Consider the following 18,997-nt stretch of genomic DNA (forward strand, 5'->3'; position numbering starts at 1 on the left):
TTCCAATTGTCCACATTAGATAAGCACAAACGATGACTTCCAGTGCTGTGGGGCTGATCATCTCTATTTTTTATATCTCATGAGCGGGGGGAGGGAGAGTTGAGTTTTTTCCGGGGGTGGGGGATTTGCCAAAAGTGATTTTTTGCTGTTTCTAGATTTTTTGCTGTTTGTCTTTCTGGTATCTGTACTGCCTGCCTGCATTTTAATTCAGAAATTATATTCTTCCTCTGAATAAAAAATCAGCAAGGCAAGATGTTTTGCATAATGAAACTGTGTTATTTCCAGTCCAATGCATGCAAACATTTATTTCTTGGTAGCCCACCTAAAAAAACACTCAAAATTAATACACAGTATGTACAGTTGAAAAAAAGATTTTTGGATATATATATTTTATTTGACAGTGGTTTAGATTATCATACAGTAAACAAGATTTCTGTAAAAGTTAATTTATCCATAGTGGTGCGTTTCATAAAAATAGTTGCTCACTTACAGCCTTTCTGTGACTATTAATACATGGAATTATATTTATAGAGAGAGAGCTGTACAGGGTAAATTCACAGCTAACACTACACAGAAATATTATTTGGAATGGGGTTTAGATGATGTGCTGTCTTCACAGGTTATTGATTACAGCCGCATAAAGCAATTACTGCACAAGGAGTAGCTGTGAACTGTGCAAATTAGAGTTTATGCAAGCATAATCTCAATTGTTTTCCAGGTTTTATGATTTGTTTCTTTACACATAGAAAATAAGATACCAGGACGTGCATCTATACTACTGAAGCATTGTCCAAAATCCAATTCAATAAATTAATGGCAAATTATATTGGATTTCTAGTTCAGGGGATAAAGATTTTTTTTTTAATTAAATAAAAGTTGTCAACAGCTACATGGATTTGTGCTTTTTTAAATATGATAAATGGAGTTGTTCTTAAAAAAAGGTTTTAAAAGCTGCAAAATCCTTTGTTTGAGACTTTTTAAATAATTGACAGGAAGAAACATGCCTACACATTCTAAGGGGAGAATGAGTCTAGTGCAGTGTATGAGACATATTGTTATGTGCTGACCTGTTTGGATAATGATGATCTGAATGTGACTCTTGAGCAGAGCAGATGAAGATCAGAGTTTGCTAGCATACTGATGTCGATCAATTTCTGAAAATAGCATCAACATTTTTTAAACAACCAGTGTATTATTATCCAGAGCTTTTTGGCAAAACAAGAAACCTACTGGGGACAGAATAGTGACTCATGGCATTTGGAATCCTTCCCCAGGAAGGTGGACTTGAGACTTGAAATTTGAGACAGAGAAACAAGTAAGATGGAAATAAAAGAGAGAGAAAATTCCGCTGATGAAAATATAATGAACTAAGAACTTTTATCTTGGAAACAAGTCTCATCTGTGTTAGCGTGTGCATTAAAAGCGTCTGAGCTGCCAAAACTTAAAGATGCCTTGACTAAAGTCTGTACGATGTATGAAATATAGCACTGTGATTGTTTTCTGTGGGAGAGAAAGACCTTTTTTTAAGGAAACTGCAGCTTTTTTTTCTTTTAAGAATCATCCTGGGTCTTGTAACTGTAAGTCTCAGTTTTGAGCTTGCCCAATTGACGTTTCTGTGCTACTTGTAATATTAGGGGAACCTGTGGTAAATCGCTTTTGAGGATAATTTGCAACTACAACTGCACCCTAACTCCTTTCCAATGTACAGAAATATGATTTGTTCACAAAATGGCAGTAGAAATGCGATCACACCAACTAATCCACTAGATTCCCCAACTCAACACATGAAGTGAACAATGCTGCTGGGTATCATGTGGACTATTCCAAATTGTTAACAATGGAGACATGTCATGGGCGTACAGTTTCAAAGAAACCCTTCAACCCTTGTCTAGATATGTTGAGAACAACGTATTTACAACATCTTCGCTCAGTTAAACTATCCTTGCTCAGTTTCAGCTTGCTTCGTGCAGTTTTATTTAAGGCGATGTTCCAGTTTGGGATTGCTCTAACTTGTTCCAGTTCCTTGATATAAAGTTTGAACTAAATCCAAGTCCTTCATGCAGTGGAATAAAAATACTAAAGCTACACTGCACTGTCTTTCTCTGACATATTGTCCTTCGTATTGTTTTGGTTTCTTCCATAGCTGCCAAAGTCCCTAAAATGGAACTGGGGACTTTAGGGTCAGTTTTAAATCTCCATGTTGACTATATGCTGCTTGAACTTATTAGACATTGTGCACATTGTCATGGAATTACACATTAATGTTTCCATTCCTCAGTGTTTTGTGTATATGTGTGAGAGTTAAAATAAATTAAAATAAATCAATGTGAGACAGAAGCTAAGAAGGATGGTTCTGCATCAGTGTGAAACAGTTAGAGGGCAACAGTTCATTTATTTATCTGCTCATGGCAGAAGTGCCAGACTTTAGTACACTAGGTAGCTTATCCGAGCCAGGAATTTTCCATGGGCCTGGTGAGACAGTTGCCTTCCGAACTGTATTGTTGATGCTGCGCGTGTTAATGGAATGGAGATGTCCCTTCCTGGAGAACTCACTGGGTTTCCCATCAGGGTCCCTCTTGTTCTGGTCCATATCACTTCCATGTGAGCTGCAGCTATTGCTACTGTATGTCTTTGTAGCACCAACTAAATCAAGCTTGACATGTTCAGAAGCTGCAGCTGATTTCTTGTCCGTGTTATTTCCAGATCTGTGATCTTCTTTCATACTGAGAGATCCATCCTTCTTGCCTTCCGGCTTCTTGGATCTCCCAAGTTGTTCATCATTGATTCCGGCACATACATGCTCTCTTGCTCCAGCCTCGATCGTAACACTCTGTCCCACTGCCCTACTTTCGGAGGTGGGCCTGCCACCACCAGTGGTCTTTTTTTTGCCTTCTGAGTATCCTTTCCTAGAAGCCTCTTCATGCTTTGTCCTGTCTACCTTTTTAGGGCTTGCTGACCTTTCTCTTTGCTCTCCTAACCTTTTCTTTTTGTGGCCATTTGCCGAAAGCTCCTTTGGTTTTCTTACATCATGTTCCCTCTTGATATCCCATCTTGGTTCTGGGTTTATCTGGTGAGAAGGGTCAGAGAGTGGGGCTAGATGTGATGAAGATAATGGTGAGATTATGTCATCGAGGGAAATAGCTATTTCCGGCAGACCTGGGGAGGTGGCAGAGAGAGAACTCCAGGAGTTTGGTTCGTCTGTTATAACAACAAAGAGAAGGGAGTTAAGGAATTATTCACATAACTTGGACCATATATTTCAAGCATCAGTTACAATATCCAAAACCCATACTGGATCTAAATCTGGCAGCCCTTAGATGATAAAACTCCCATTGAAATCAATGGATATGGGAGGTAGAAATGACATCAACAGATTTGCCTGAGTAAGAACTGTGGGATTTGGTACTGAAAATATCAAGTGCGTTGATATAGGTTTAACTTTTCGTTGCGTATATGAAAAGTATAATAATAATGACATATGCTGGTGAAATCAAAATGTGTTTTGTGCCATTATAGTGGATTGCTTAGTGAGCCATATAATTTTGCTCTCAAAGGACAAACGAAGAGGCCTTTCTGCTTTCTATTATACATATCCCTACAAGCATACAACAATCAGCAGAAATGTGTGGTCCAGACCACGTCATCAATCAAATCCAATTTTTTCTAATCAACTATACTATTGCAATGTCTAGGGCCCTAGTATTCTGAAAGTGTATCTACAGTGTTCTGCCATACAGGCTCTGGGACATACAGGCTCTGGGAAGTCTTGGCTATCACCCTTGACTTTGTCTCAGTTACTCTGCCTCAACAGAATTTGGATAGATTCTGTAGATCCCATTTTCTTAAGATAGATGGTGCTTAGGATATGTTGAGCCACAAAGAAACCCAGAGGCATCATGTTCTTCTCCATTTCATAAATACTTCGGCCCAATCCTGCAAGTCTCTATTCTCATGAGTCGCCCCCACTAACCTCTTTGGAACAACTCACATGAATAGGATGGTGCAGGATGTGGCCCTCCACATGTGATTCAGAAGAGCTGAAAGGTGAGTTAATTAGACTTCAGCACATCCATCCCAAACCACTGGCAAAATATAAAGTGTCTTATCTTGGTCAGGCCAGTGTTTCTTTCTCTTTGAGTGAGTGATCAACATTTCTTTTGATTCATCTTAAGGCAGGCAGCCAGTTTGAGACTCATCGGAGCTGCTTGGCAGCCTGGCTCCCACCCCTGCCACCGTGAGGCTAGAGAAGTCTCTGAGCTTGGTTAATGTTGTCCCCTAATTGCCACCTTTTCAGTAAGATGAACAAAGCCATGCAATTATGGGACTCAAGGAGAGGAGACAGCATGTTTATTATGGAGAAAATGTTATCTCCTGACTGAGGGTTAAGTTAGGGCAGCACTTACGGATCTGAACTATTCCTAAAAATCTACATTTCTTTTTCCTAAGTAACATTGTGGCCCGTTTCAAATCATCATGAGGCTGCACATTAGTGTGAAAAGTGAAATGTGCTTTATGCTCCAGTCTGGGATGTAAAGACTTACTCTATGGAGACTGTATGCTTAACAGAAGCAGCCTGCTTAATTATTTATTTCTTTTGCAGCTAAAAATAGAAGAGACACTATTGAGGTGGGTGATGTAGTGAGAGTGAGCAGTTGAGGAGATATTTATTTCCCCATCTGGTGCCAGTTATGTGCTTTTGCACCATGAGCATATCTGGGGAAAAATAGCACTTGAAAGGTCAAAAGTGCAAATTCTGTGTAAGGCAAACACGCTTTGGGCTTGGATTCTAACTGGGTCCAGGATCTCCACTGAATTTAAAGCCCCTCACACTAATAAAGGGAGGCTCAACTTTTCAGGGCTCTCTGCTCTCATGAATTTGCCTATGAAAAGCTAGTGCTGCACAGTCACAGTGGTTCTTCCAGACATCGATGGGCTAATTTGTTGTTTAATGCTGCTCTATAACTCCCAATAGAGTTAACAGGAGCCATGTTTGTGACCAAGGAGCAGTGCATCACCACTTAACTCTTTTAAAAAAGCTGCAGCCTATTAGCTCCTGTTATACCTAAATTGCTAGCTAAATTTCACTTACGTCCAAGTAATTTTTTGAAATATTTCAAAAACTATGGCGCAAAATGGCAACCCTCTGATTTTTTCCCTCCTGCTTATACCATAGATTTATCTGAACCAATTTTTTCTCCCAAGGAATTAGTGGGGGAAAAACTTTTCAAGTAAAGCTCCTATGTGCCAAGTTCACATCAAAATTAGAACGCGCTGGAAAAAAGTCAAATTTTGCCTTTTTAAAATAGCCATGCAACACCACTGAAGTCAGCTGTGTGGGCAGGATGTAAAAAAGGAAACAGAGAAACAACTATCATTGTGCTCTTGCCATATCCACACCGCCTCCCCAAATTAAAGGCATTGTTGAACTTCACTGACCGGTAGCAGAGTGCATTGGGCTAGTCTGAAATCCCTAATCTCACATGACAGTAAACCACGTCATTGGGGGCGATCAGTTCCAGAGCAGTAAAAATAGGAAGGGCCAGCAGCAATACGATTGAGTGGAGTGATCTAGTTGCCACAGTACAAGACTGTGTCAGCCCCTGCAAATCACCTGTCCCTTATGAGGACTGAACCAGTTCGCTATCTGTCAAAAATAGGGTGGATGGGCCAATCACTAGTCCCTCATGATACAGTGCAGTGACCACAGGCCTATGACCTGTTCCAAAATACCCAGAGGGAAAGGGACCAAGGGTTGAGTAGGCCTGCTGGGTAGCCCTCTGAAAATAGAGGGGACCCGGTACTCAGGGGATGGAGGATAATTAGTCTCTTGGCTGTTTCCCAAGAAGATTTGCAACCAGCTAGGAATCCTGCAGAGAGAGCCCCAAAACACACTCTGCTGCTCCCAGTCATTCCCCAAGATCCCTTACCCGAACATGTCAGACCCAAGCAAAGGGTTGAATGTAGTTCAGTTTGAGTTTTGGGTGTCTGGTATCTGCATGGATTTCTTATTACTCTGAGCCCGTTCATCCATTCTTAGTAGTTACCCAAATCAGACTCTGGCCAGGGATGTCATCAGTCACTCTCTTAACTCTTGCTAAAAATGCCGTAGGATCTTTAATGACCCCAAATGGGTAGGACCTCAATTTTTCCTCTTGGTAAAGGCTGCAGTTGCAACAGTACATTGCTTCCAGCACCATGCTTGGAAACGTATCAAATACAGACGTAGCTAAGGGCTGCCTCCTGAAACACCAACAATACGTCCTGTAGTGCTAGAAAGTCTCCAGTCCAGTCCCTGGCTTTGTTCAGCTGCTGAGAGCCGCTGGTGTGCAGTAGGGCAGGCACGGATCACTACAGTACATGTTGATGTAACTTTTGCAAGACTCATGTTAAGACTGAAACCTTGCCATTTCTCTCTTTAGCTCACATGGGACTTTTGCAGACAGGTAAAGATTTTGTACACTCAATAACAAAAATGGAAGCTTACACTGAAGTGACTCTCTTGTTTACTTTCTTTATCCATGATTGCATCATCAAAGACTAATGGAAATTTTATGCCTAGAGTGACAGATTTTATAACATGCCAATTTTTTCAATAGTTTGGATCCTCCACTGCTAAAAGTGAATACAGGTGAATTATATGAACAATTACATTAGCTGCCAGGTTAGAAAATATAAAATCACTGGTATTTCCCATATCCTGGGCCAAGAAGACCTTGGAGGCAGACCTTAATAGACATTTTGCCTGTGTAAGAACTGCATGATTGGGCCCTTTACTTGAAATTTATTTTCACGCTGGAATGTGTGCATCTGTTTTTGAAGACAACCCCTATAAGTGGAATCTGAAATGCCCTAAGAAAATAATTTCCAGTATGACTACATCACAAAAGATCCCTATACATAGTAAATCACCCGGTTTATATTTTGGGGAAATGTATTATGTTTGAGGAAGAACGTGAGAACAATAACTTTCTGTATTGCTAAACATCGTCAGTTTGAGACAGAAGCTGTTCCCCCCCCCCTCACTTCTTTCCTTTTTAAATGAGAAGAAATTATGCAGAAAAAAGCACCCTTCCATCTCGGTAAATGTTGTCAGCAAGCCATTGTTGTTGCAACATGGAATTGACTAACAAAGAGAATACTGATGCAGTGGTATTTAAATATGGTTTTCCCCTAGTGTTACAATGTTATGGGAAAATATCAAAATTCTAGGGTAGATCAAAGGGCAGTAATCTAAAGTAATTTGCTGCTCAAAAGAAAAACCTTTTAAGAGCTGTGTGCAAACATAATGGTTTGTTTGAGCTTGTTCAACCGTCACTAAGATGATTGCTTTTCCATAACAAACATAAATATGAAAAAATGCAAACTTTTATGCTTTAGAGCTACCAAATTAATTATTTCACCCTCGCTCTTTCTCCTCTCCATCCCATCTCCTTTCTGAGGTCATGGTTAGATTCTGGAGGAATTTGGTAATGTGTCTGAAGCATCAGGTCTTTGCTTTAACTTCAAGCCATTTTACAGATACAAACAAAGTCTGTGGTGGTAATTATACATATAACCTATTCTTTAGCAACTTTCAGTCCAAAGGATCTGAAAGCATATTACAAACATTTAAAACTATATACAAAGGTATACTTTCATTCCCTTCCACACTCTGTTGAAATGCAGCCACATATGTGGTAGAAAATGGCAGCTGTTTAACAATGCATGAAATACTGCACAAGTTTATGAAAAGAACAAAAGAATACCATGTTCAGTTAAAACTGCGCGGGGGGAAGGGGATTTAGGCAGGATTATAACTACCCATATTACAATGTGACTAGAATACTAAGGCTGTCACTCTTACTATGGCCAAAAAAGAAAAAGCAAGAAAATAAAGTGCCATGAGATTTTTAACGTGACAAAAAAGGAGGAAATGAGTTAAGCGGGAGCTTTCCAGTGGTACAAAGAACAGTTAGTTTCCAGCGCCCATTGAAGGTTAATGGTGCCTCTCTCATCTGTGTTTTGAAAAAAATCTCCTTTGAACTAATACTGTAAATAGAGTAGATGAACTGGGAATGTCAGGAGTTACTGCACTTGCATCCCAGTTGGTATGTTAGCAGGTGCTTTTTGGTGGAGTGCTAGTCTTCACCACCTCCATCATGTCAGCAGAGGTCCTTTCATGTGCAGGAACGGAGCATGTTTAGCTAGAAACATTCACTTATGTAACAAATTGCAGTCATGTGGTCATAGCAAAGTGGTGACTGAGTCCTAGATCCTTAAAGGTATTTAGGTGCCTAACTCCCATTGAAATCAAAGGAGCGTTTACGTCTATAGGGGAACAGGTAATAGACATACAGTCGTTTGGGGGAATAGTGACTTGGGAGAAGTAGGGAGAAGGAAACTTTCTGGCTAAAGATGTTTGATGACATTTTGGCAGTGGAGCCAAACGTATGTTGTGTGTGTGTGTGTGTGTGTGTGTGTGTGTGTGTGCCTCTGCTAATTAAGGTCTAATCCCACACCTGGAGCCCATTCTTTTCTGACCACTCTGTAACCATGACAACAATTAGAGGTCGGGACTGCAATTTTCCAGCTAAACAAAAAGATGGTACATTCTACAGAACAGTGCCCTTGCATAATTTGCTGGGGGGGGACTGGCTTAGTACTAAATCAGGGAGAAGAGTGTCATCTACTGATTACCCTAACACATCACGTTTTCATTAGAACGTGCCCATCCAGGTCCTGGTGAGCACCAACCTTGCTCAGTTTATAATCTCTGCCAAACTTGCAGCCCAGGATAGTAAGGCTACAGACATACTGTCACATACACCCACTGGGTCTCAACTGTTTTAAATAATGACTCAATGGTTTACCAATAACCTGGGCTTTTTAATCAGTTGAATTTAACTTTAAAGTGCTAGTGTTAAGTCCTTTTAACGTTCAAGAATAGCACTAATAATAATGATACAAACCTGCCTGATGAAATATAAAAAATAATCATTTGCATTTTATTACAGAAGTAAAATAAAATTGCAGTGCCTCTAATAGCCTAATTCATGAATAATTAACAGTATTTGTAAGCTTTGGGTATTTTCAGAAAAAGGAACTAAATAGTTCCCAAAATGTCTTCGCATCTGTTTTTCATCTCTGTGACGAAGTGCTAGCAAATCAAAGAACTGGTTGATAAAATCAAAATGTGGTAAGTTATATTTTACCCTTTAACATCTGAAATTGCATATTGCCAGAAGGTGACAAACTTAATTCTTACAGATGCAGCTAATAAAGAAAATAGAGAAGACTTATCCTTGGTGTGTATCTCAAAACAAGTCAGTGGAATTACATCTTGGAATGCCTGTTATGTTCTTGATTGCTTTGGTCTCCTGCAGCCTGTGTTTCATGTTCTTTAGAGTAGCTCTTTCAACTCACTTTAATGATCTGTTTTGGAATTTCCACAGCTACTGAAATCACAACTCATTTCAGTTACTGAAGTAAATGACTCAAAGGTTCCACTCTTTGAGTTTTGGATGGTTTGGGAAGCCATAGAATATTAGGGTTGGAAGAGACCTCAGGAGGTCCAATCCTCTGCTCAAAGCAGGACCACCACCAACTAAATCATCCCAGCCAGGGCTTTGTCAAGCCAGGCCTTAAAAAACCTTCTACCTAGGTAATCCATTCCAGTGCTTCACCACCCTCCTAGTGAAATAGTCTTTCCTAATATCCAACCTAGATCTCCCACACTGCAACTTGAGACAATTGCTTCTTGTTCTGTCGTCTGCCACACTGAGAACAGCCTGGCTCCATCCTCTTTGGAACTCCCCTTTAGGTAGTTGATGGCTGCTGTCAAACCTCCCTCACTCTTCTCTTCTACAGACTAAATAACCCCAGTTCCCTCAGCCTCTCCTCGTAAGTCATGTGCCCCAGCCTCCTAATCACTTTCATTGCCCTCCGCTGGACTCTCTCCAATTTGTCCACATCCCTTCTGTAGTGGGGGGGGGGGGGCAAAACTGGACACAATACTCCAGGTGTGGCCTCACCAGTGTCGAATAGAGGGGAATAATCACTTCCCTCGATCTGCTGGTAATGCTCCTACTAATACAGCCCAATATGCCGTTGGCCTTCTAACTCATATCCAGCTTCTTGTCCACTGTAATCCCCAGGTCCTTTTCTGCAGAAGCCTTTGGTAGGTTCTGTTAAATTTTAAAACCCAGAAGGGTGGGGGCAAGGCAGTCTACCTCTTTAGAAAAATCCCAAACATCAATAATATTGGAAATAGTTAAAAGATCCAGCCATTTCCCCCACTGCCATATAATCTTCTGTTGTTTGCAGTTGAAGCCATGTTGGTCCCAGGATATGAGAGAGACAAAGTGGGTGAGGTAATATCTTTTATTGAACCAACTTCTATTACTGGAAGCAACATGCTTTCGAGCTTCACAGAGCTCTTTCTTTTGGTTTGGAGGTGGTAATCAGAGTGTCTAAGCTAAATACAAAAATATGACAGATTATTATGCATGAGTTCACACATGCTGCAGGAGACCGCTTAAAATGAAGTGGCCGATTAAGATTTAGCAGGCAGTAGGGTGTGTTACAAGTTGTTGTAATGAGCCATAAAACAAGTGTCTCTGTTAAGTCCATGGTTTTTAGTGTCCACAGAGTTATGAATTTAAGTTTCCAGGCTCCTCTTTTGAAGGTGTGCAGGTTTCCTTTGGGGCTGAGGACTGAGAGGTCAGATATGGCGTGATAACAGTGTGAAAAGTCTTCCCCCACACTGATAGGGTGTTTTGTTTTTTAGTATTTTTTCTTCATTTATCCGCAGGTTTTACGTCAGTTGTGCTGGCAGGATCTAGTGACACTTTGCTTTGATATATCTGGTCTGTGGGGACTTTGCTCTCTCTCTCTCTATTCTCTTCTCAGACACTAGCATCTCACCCAGTAGATAGTACCCACGCAACCTTAACTTTGTCCTCTTGCTTTAGTCTGTATATGGAAACATGATACTGGATTCATGCTTTGCCATTGGTAGTAAAGATTATGAGAGGAATGTAGTCCCAAGCTACATTCAGTTTTGTCAGAGTACAATAGGTTTTATATTATGACGTGCTGTTGGCTAGAAGAACGTTTTTATGAGCAGAAATAAAATAATTGGTCTGTTCGGTGTTATGAAGTGTGTGGCAAATGGCATGGTGCAAGCTAGTCTAATTTTATACAGACCTTATAAGTGATAATTATAATAACTATCCGGTGTTGTCTTTTTGTACTGATTAGTAGTGCAGTGTTCTAGTATTCTAGTATCTTGTAAATAGGTATAAGTTTTTTATATTCTCCTAGTAATTTTGACTTGTGCATATATTATTGCATATTTTCCGGGGCAAGGCTAAGCCTAGTTGGAAAGTGTAAGTCAAGTAGGATGCTGGCAAGAGAGGGAGGAGTATATGACAATGAGGATGTGGCTCTTTATTTTTCATTTACAGACTTGGTCATGTTTGGAATTTTTATTGCCTGTATTTTTTTTGGTGGGTGAAACACATTTAATCTTAATTCTTTTGAACAAAGTGATTTCGGGGGAATTCTCTTTGTTTTGATAAGTGACAAAGGTTTGAATTGGGCTTGGTGGATAATTTCTGCATGAGGCTCCTTAGAGCAGGGCTCCCTCCTGCAGGTATCAGCAAGTCCGTAAGAGGCATGTGAGTGTGGAATTACCTGGGTGGGAAAAGGGGATTGATAAAGGAGACAGCTGCATTGAAAGCCTGGAGCACTTAGTTTGTAGACAATCCCCAGAGTCTCCTTCTATGCCTCATTTAGGTGCATCCCAGTTCCCTTCATGCCCTATTGCCATCATTCCTTTCAGACTCTTTATTATTAAATGGCCAGATGTTGCTTCCTTTTGGATTCACTTCATGCCACTTTTAATTTTGTCCTGTATTTAGATTCAAAACGGTATGTGTCCTAAAATAGATCAGACAGGAAGTCTCCCACACATCCTTGCTAAAGACCCTCTTATGTGCCCATAGGCAAAATTCCCATTGATTTCCTTATTCTTATATACTGCCTGAGAGTTTTGCAGAGTTAGGAATCTAACTTGAAAAATCACTGACGTGTATTTTAAACCTAGAGATTGCTAGAAAGAGACCAGCTTTGAAAGGAATAAGGAGAAGAGTTCGTTTTAAGTCCAGGAGAGGATATTGTCTGGTTTTTGGACACCCAAGGACTGTACAATGAAAGAGAGAGGGGACCACTCTCCTAGCCCCTGGTCTGGTAAAGGCAATGAGTTAACCGTGGCCAGCTACGAGCTAGTCAAGTGATAATACTTTATTCACTTTAATAAGGAAAGCATTTTTTTTCAATGTGGCCAGACCACAGATGAAGAGCTATTGGAAGCCAGAGCAGATCTCATCCAGAGCTGAGGCATAGCAAGGAGAGCTATATTACAAATGGCTGTATAATTTAAAAAGATAATGACTTTTAAATTAGTTTTTATTAATAGTATTAAGCCACACTGTTCATACATATGTTAATAAAATGTGTGGCATTAATGAAAAAAAAACATTCTATATAGAGTGAATAATTTAAGAGGTCGATACTACACCATTAATTATATTTAAATATTAAAATTATTAATCATTGCAGCTAAAATAGGCATTAGGAAGTCTCACATTTTGACTGGTCGATAAATAGCTGTCATTCTTAGAGCTATGCGGTTAATATTGGGGACATGGTTTGCTGAATAAAAGTAGCCTCGACTTAGTGTTTGGAGAGTGTATGAGTTGCTGAACAAATGAACTTCCATAGGAAGCTGATCCTGCCAGGGGCTGAATGCCTTCTGTGAGGTGCTGATCACCCTTAACTTCCATTTAAGGACTCAGTTCAGCAAAGCAAGGTGTTTAAGCCCATCCTCACTGAACAAAGCACTTAAGTCTGTGCCTAAGTGTTTTGCTGAATAGGGTAGATTGCTGAACCAGGGTCTAAGAGAACATCTTTCAAAAACTAGGATACTGGGAATTGAAGATTCACAGCAGCACCTGTGATCAGGTTAGTTATTATGTCAATTGGCTAATCAAGGTGTCAGATTTTCTAATTTTTCTTTATAATGTCGGACAGAGTCTCCTGCAAAAAAAGACCAGTATAATGAGAGGGAAGTCAGTGAATGGGTGATCTTAACATTTTCATATTCAGTACATGGTTTATAAGTACAATACAGATATTGACGGAAAGCCCAGACACTTAGAAAGCTGGGTAGTATACACAATTCCACTTGCAAAACTGTTCCAGTATATAAAATGTTCTGTAGTCATCTTTGTTCAAACAATATGTTCCAATAAGTTTTTCAAAATTACTAGATAGCATTGAAAAAGTGTCAGTGACCTCATTCTGTTGAGTTTTTAAAAATATAGTTATATTTGTTTGAAAGGTTTTCAAGCTAAGAATTACAGTTTCAGTGGAATTTGGATCCAGGACAGATGTCAAGAACTTAACTATCCTCCCATTGCTATTGGCTCAGGAACCAGCATTTGGGAAAAAGATCACAAATAGATTGGGATAATTTCAAAAGTGGGGAGACAGGATCTCTTGGGACTCTTGAAAACAGGCCTGCCTTCCCTTCCCAGTTGACTGGACTTGCATTTCCTACATGCCTCTGCAAAGCTCTTGGAAGCTGTTGGTTTCTAGTTGCTAAAGACTATTTTACTAAGGGGTTATTTTTGAAATTCATTATTATGTTTAATAGCTCTCAGAAACTCCAGATCTATATCTGTTCTTTACTGAATGTGTGCCTCTGTGTTTGCACATCTGGTTGCTTACCGGTAGTGCATCCGTTAGTAAGATCGGTAGGGGTTGTTTATTTTATATCATCGAGCAAGCTGAAAAGCCATTGTTTTTATAATATTATGAAATGAGAATGTGGAGTGGACGAGTGGAGCCAAGACACTGCATCCCAGCCTGTGAACACTCTTTAGCTGTACAGCCAAGCAGTAAGTTGTCTCATTGGGCTTGTATGGCAGTGCACATCAGTGGGATGTAAATTCCAATGCACATCAATGTGTTACGCACTAACTGGTGCCTGTGGACCCTGCTGCTGCTGCATGCTAAAAGTTTCCTAGTGCACATGAATGTAGTCCTGTTTCAAACAATACTATGTTAACACACACTAGGGAACTTTTAATGCGTGCCAGCAGGGTCTACACAGGCCAGTTAGTGCACAACACATTGGTATGCATTAGAATTCACACTCCACTTATGCACATTACTACACTGCGTAGACAAGCCCATTGTCTTTCCAGAGACGTAGCCTCCATTTTTATGCTCAAAGGTGTGAAGTGTCCAACCTGAGACACCTGAATGAGGTCTGTTTTATAGAAGTGGGTGCTCAGCACTTTCTGAGCATCAAGTCCCTTTAAGCTGATTCAGGTTGGGCACCCCAAATCACTAGTTACTTTTGAAAATTCAGACCACTGGGCCCCACTCTGCCAGGTGCTACATATAAGTGCCTCCCAGAAAACCTACATTCAGCCAAGACAGCATGGGGTGGAAGTTAGATGCCCCTAGAGTTGGCTAATTCAGTGACCTACAGAGACATGGTCTGCAGACCCTCCATTATAGGAGCTGTGCTGGGCTTTCTGGGGAGGAGGAAATATGGCCTGCGTGTTTACACAATATGGGTGGAGGGATTAGGGGAGGGAAAGCATCTTTGACCAGAATATGGGGGACTCCTTAAGATGTACATAAATAATACTTTTTCTTGTTTATGCTATTGTCTGGGTGACCCACTGTGAATGACTTATTAATTTGCCAAATCCAGCAAGTGACTAGTGACGAGGTGCAAAGGCATTCCAGCATGTAAGGGGTTACTGGATTCCTTCCTGTCACATGGCTGAGCTGGGCGAGGTTATAAAAGGAAAGAGGAAGTTAGTGTAGAAGAGCTTATTGTAGAGGAAGGATGTGAACTCTCTCCTGTCAGCTGATTAGGCCTTGGACGGTTATTACCCAGTCACTGGAGTTGAGTTGTTCTGGCTTTGAGTTTGTGTCTTGGAAATACAGCAAGCAAATACAAGAAGACAAGGGATAGGAAGAGACCTTTAGTTGGGACTTTATTTTTCCTTACAGGGTGGGGTGAGTCTGGATGACAGTTTATGTGACCAAACCATGGATAAAAGCTCAAGGGTAAGGTTTGTCATGTATTTTATTCACTGTAATTTAGCTGTGATCATATACACTTCATACGGTACTGGCAAATCTACTGTAGCATATTATGTAAAAATAATTAAGGCTTAGTAACAAGAGAACTCACTGTATAGCACTCTTATTAAAACTCTGCTCAGATTTTTTTTTTTGCTGAATAGGGTAGATTGCTGAATAGGGTAGATTGCCAATTTTTGATATGAATGATAATGTGTGTGGATTAGTGAGGTTCTACTTTAATAATAATTAATAATAATGTCATAATTAATAATATTTAGTCTTTAAATAGAATTGTAAATCTTTAAAGTGTTTTTGAGCATTAATTCATCTTCACAACAAGCCCACGAGGTATGTAAGTAAATATTATCATCCTCATTTTGCAGATGGGTGAGGAGGGTTAGAGTGTTTTAAGTGACTTGGTCAAGGTCACAGAGGCAGTCAGAACTGCTCTTTTGATTTTGGAATTTATCTTCCAAGAGTTGTACATTCAAAAAATAAAGGTTCTATAGCAGTTCTCTGGAAGATCAGACATACTGCCACAAAACCCATGAAAATGTTCCCCATCACTCTGTCTCTCGAAATGGCATTTTATACTTTCAGTTCTGTAGCAAAAGTTACAAAATACTGATACAAAAGGGCAATAAATCTTTTAAAATATAAAATGTGCTGTTACGTAAGACAGACAATATATACCTTTCATTTTCCCAACTGAAGAATGTTCTTCTCTCTCATCAACTGCTACATATTTGTTAAATGTTATAGATTTGTTTGTGAAACACATTTTAATACTGAATTTTGTCCTTGAATAGTTTTTACCCATAGGTCTAAGAACTGATAGAACCTTTTGGAGCTCATATTCAAATTGCCTGATGGTTTTAGGCCAATTTTATCAACCAGTATTTTGATTCATTTAGTTAGTCCCTCTTTTTTCCACACCACAAGTTCCTGAAATTAAGTTGGTGTTGCTAGAAATAAGAGGATGGCTATTGGGAATGCAGCATGAATATGAATGAATGTTCTCAGCTCAGTCAAGGTGCTCGCATAAGGAAAGGGCACTGTTTCAAAATGACCCTATTGATTTTTGCCTCTCCCATCATTGTCTGATATATGGGACAGATCAAGTTCCCAATACCATTCAACACTGAGCTCTAGAGATTTATAAGACGGGCATTTCAAAAGAATGAACTGGATTATCTGATTAGTACTCTCAACAGGCCTGGGTATCTGATGTAACCGTACGAGTCAAGACTCATTAGCCAATTACTATGCAAATGTAACAACTTCTAAACATGTCAAGAACTAGACACAGGCAGTCCTCAGGTGGTTGAAGACACCTGTGGTGTTTAGCTTTGTGCTCACAGTTAATACCAGGCAGGCAAACACACAGCATTAGGAAGCAGCTTCCTAATTTTGTCATGTATTACACAATGGATAATACAGGGCTCACCACTAAAAAAAAAGAAAAAGAAAAAAAAAAGGCACTGTTCATCATTGACACACTGAAGATCAGAAGCCCCCCAACATATATATCTAAGGGTACGTCTACACTACGGGACTATTCCGAATTTGCATAAACCGGTTTTGTAAAACAGATTTTATAAAATCGAGTGTGCGTGGCCACACTAAACACATTAAATCGGTGGTGTGCGTCCACGGTCCGAGGCTAGCGTCGATTTCTGGAGCATTGCACTGTGGGTAGCTACTCCGTAGCTATCCCATAGTTCCCGCAGCCTCCCCCGCCTCCCCTCCCCCGCCCCTTTGAATTTCCGGGTTGAGAAATTCATTGTCGCGGGTGGTTCTGGGTAAATGTCGTCAGTCACTCCTTCCGCTGGGAAAGCAACGGCAGACAAGCATTTCATGCCTTTTTTCCCTGGATTGCCCTGGCAGATGCCATAGCATGGCAATCATGGAGCCTGTGTAGCCTTTTGTGACTGTCACCATATGTGGACTAGATGCCGCTCACAGAGGCGATTCAGCAGCGCTACACAGCAGCATGCTTTTGCTTTTGCATGATAGCAGGGATGGTTATCAGCCATATTGCACCATCTACCATACCATAAATTGGTAATAAGATGATTGTGGCTACCAGTCCTTTTGCACTGTTCCATTTGCTGCTGTCATAAGTGCCCCTGGCTGCTCTTAGCCAGGGGCAAAGTTAAAATTGGGAATGACTCCCTGAGTCAATCCCTCCTTTTTGGTATCTAAAAATAGAATCAGTCCTGCCTAGAATATGGGCAAGTCCCCTAGAATATGGGCAAGTCCCCTAGTCCTGCCTAGAATATGGGCAAGTGTACTAGAGAACCACTGTATCAGAGAACCAGAGAGCACAGCTGCTCTGTGTCAGATCCTGCAGAAATTATGAGCTGTATTCTATTCACAGGGGGTGCTCCTGCAACAACCCCACCTGTTGATTCCGTTCTTCCCTCAGCCTTCCTGGGCTACCATAGCATTGTCCCCCCACTTGTGTGATGAAGTAATAAAGAATGCAGGAATAAGACAGTGATTTGTTAGTGAGATATGAGTGGAAGGCAGCCTCCAGCTGCTATGATAGTCCAGACAGGACAGTAAGGAGTGTGTAGGAGAGGAGCCCAGCATCCCTCTGCTAGTTCAGGGGCACTTGAATCATTTCTTTACACATGAAGGGTGGGGGCTGATGGAGCTCAGCCCCCTGTTTCTATGACGATGATGGTTATCAGCCATATTGCACCATCTACCATGAAAAATTAGGACCAGGCACCCTTGATCGACCTAACAGATGCTGGTCATCATGGTTACCAGTCCTTTTGCACTGCCCCTTTTGCCAATAGGCTGATGATGAGGACGGGTACCAGTCGTATTGCACCATCAGCCATCCATGGCGGGGCGAAGCAAGGATGTTGGGGTTCAGTGCTGCAGCATCGGGTCTATCTGCAGCATTCAGTAAAGATAGGGTGACATGTTAAAGAGTCAAGAGAGGATTGTTTTCCCTTTCACTTCTGGGGTGGGTAGGGGGGTGCGTAAATTGCCGAGCTATGCCCTGACCCACCGCGGACACTGTGTTTGACCCTAGAAGCATTTGGAGCTCAGCCAAGAATGCAAATACTTTTCAGAGACTGCAGGAACTGTGGGATAGCTTGAGTCCTCCAGTCCATGAGCGTCCATTTGATTCTTGGGCTTTCCGTTACGTTTGTCACGCAGCAGTGCGCTGAGCCCCTGCTATGGCGTCTGTCTGGAGATTTTTTAAAAATGATTTTGAATTTCGTCTTCTGTAACGGAGCGCTGATAGAACAGATTTGCCTGCCCTTACAGCGATCACATCCGCATGGTCCATGCGGGAGCTCTTTCTTTATTTTGATTTTTAACTGCATCGCCACCCGTGCTGATCGGAGCTCCACGCTGGGCAAACAGGAAATATTCAAAAGTTCGCGGGGCTTTTCCTGTCTACCTGGCCACTGCATCCGAGCTCAGATTGCTGTCCAGAGCGGTCAGTGGTGCACTGTGGGATAGCTCCCGGAGGCCAATACCGTCGATCAGCGTCCACACTAACCCTAATCCGATATGTTAATACCGATACTAGCGTTACTCCTCTCGTTAATGAGGAGTACAGAAACCGGTTTAAAGAGCCATTAAAATCGATATATGGTGCCTCCTAGTGTGGACGGTTGTGGCGTTAAATCGGTTTTACGCTCGTAAAACCGATTTAAACGCCTAGTGTAGACCAGGCCTAGGGTAGGTGTAACTTGACTTTGATGTCCTTTTCCTTATCAAATTCAAGCTCGTGGGCGTCCCCTTCAAGGCCCATCACTATTCAGTCCTGCTCACGTCTCTGATCTTGTTTCCTGCCATTCCTCCTTCTGCTCCTTTGCTCCAT

General features: G+C 41.0%; 1 protein-coding gene across 23 annotated transcripts in view; it reads right to left on the reverse strand.

The window, feature by feature from the left end:
- Positions 1-400: 400 nt before the first annotated feature.
- The window catches only part of MAGI2 (membrane associated guanylate kinase, WW and PDZ domain containing 2), a 1,074,597-nt gene continuing 1,056,000 nt past the window's right edge, over positions 401-18,997 (reverse strand). For 10 of the 23 annotated variants that reach the window (XM_039518176.1, XM_039518126.1, XM_039518238.1 and 7 more), the window contains one exon: positions 401-3,198. In XM_039518176.1, coding sequence (XP_039374110.1) covers positions 2,396-3,198 — 803 coding nt within the window. In that variant the 3' untranslated portion in view covers positions 401-2,395. The remainder of the gene's footprint in view (positions 3,199-18,997) is intronic. The other 13 variants (XM_039518183.1, XM_039518214.1, XM_039518198.1 and 10 more) reach the window with 2 other exon arrangements.

This window comes from Mauremys reevesii, linkage group 1 (assembly GCF_016161935.1).
Source record: "Mauremys reevesii isolate NIE-2019 linkage group 1, ASM1616193v1, whole genome shotgun sequence".
Lineage (NCBI taxonomy): Eukaryota > Metazoa > Chordata > Testudines > Geoemydidae > Mauremys > Mauremys reevesii.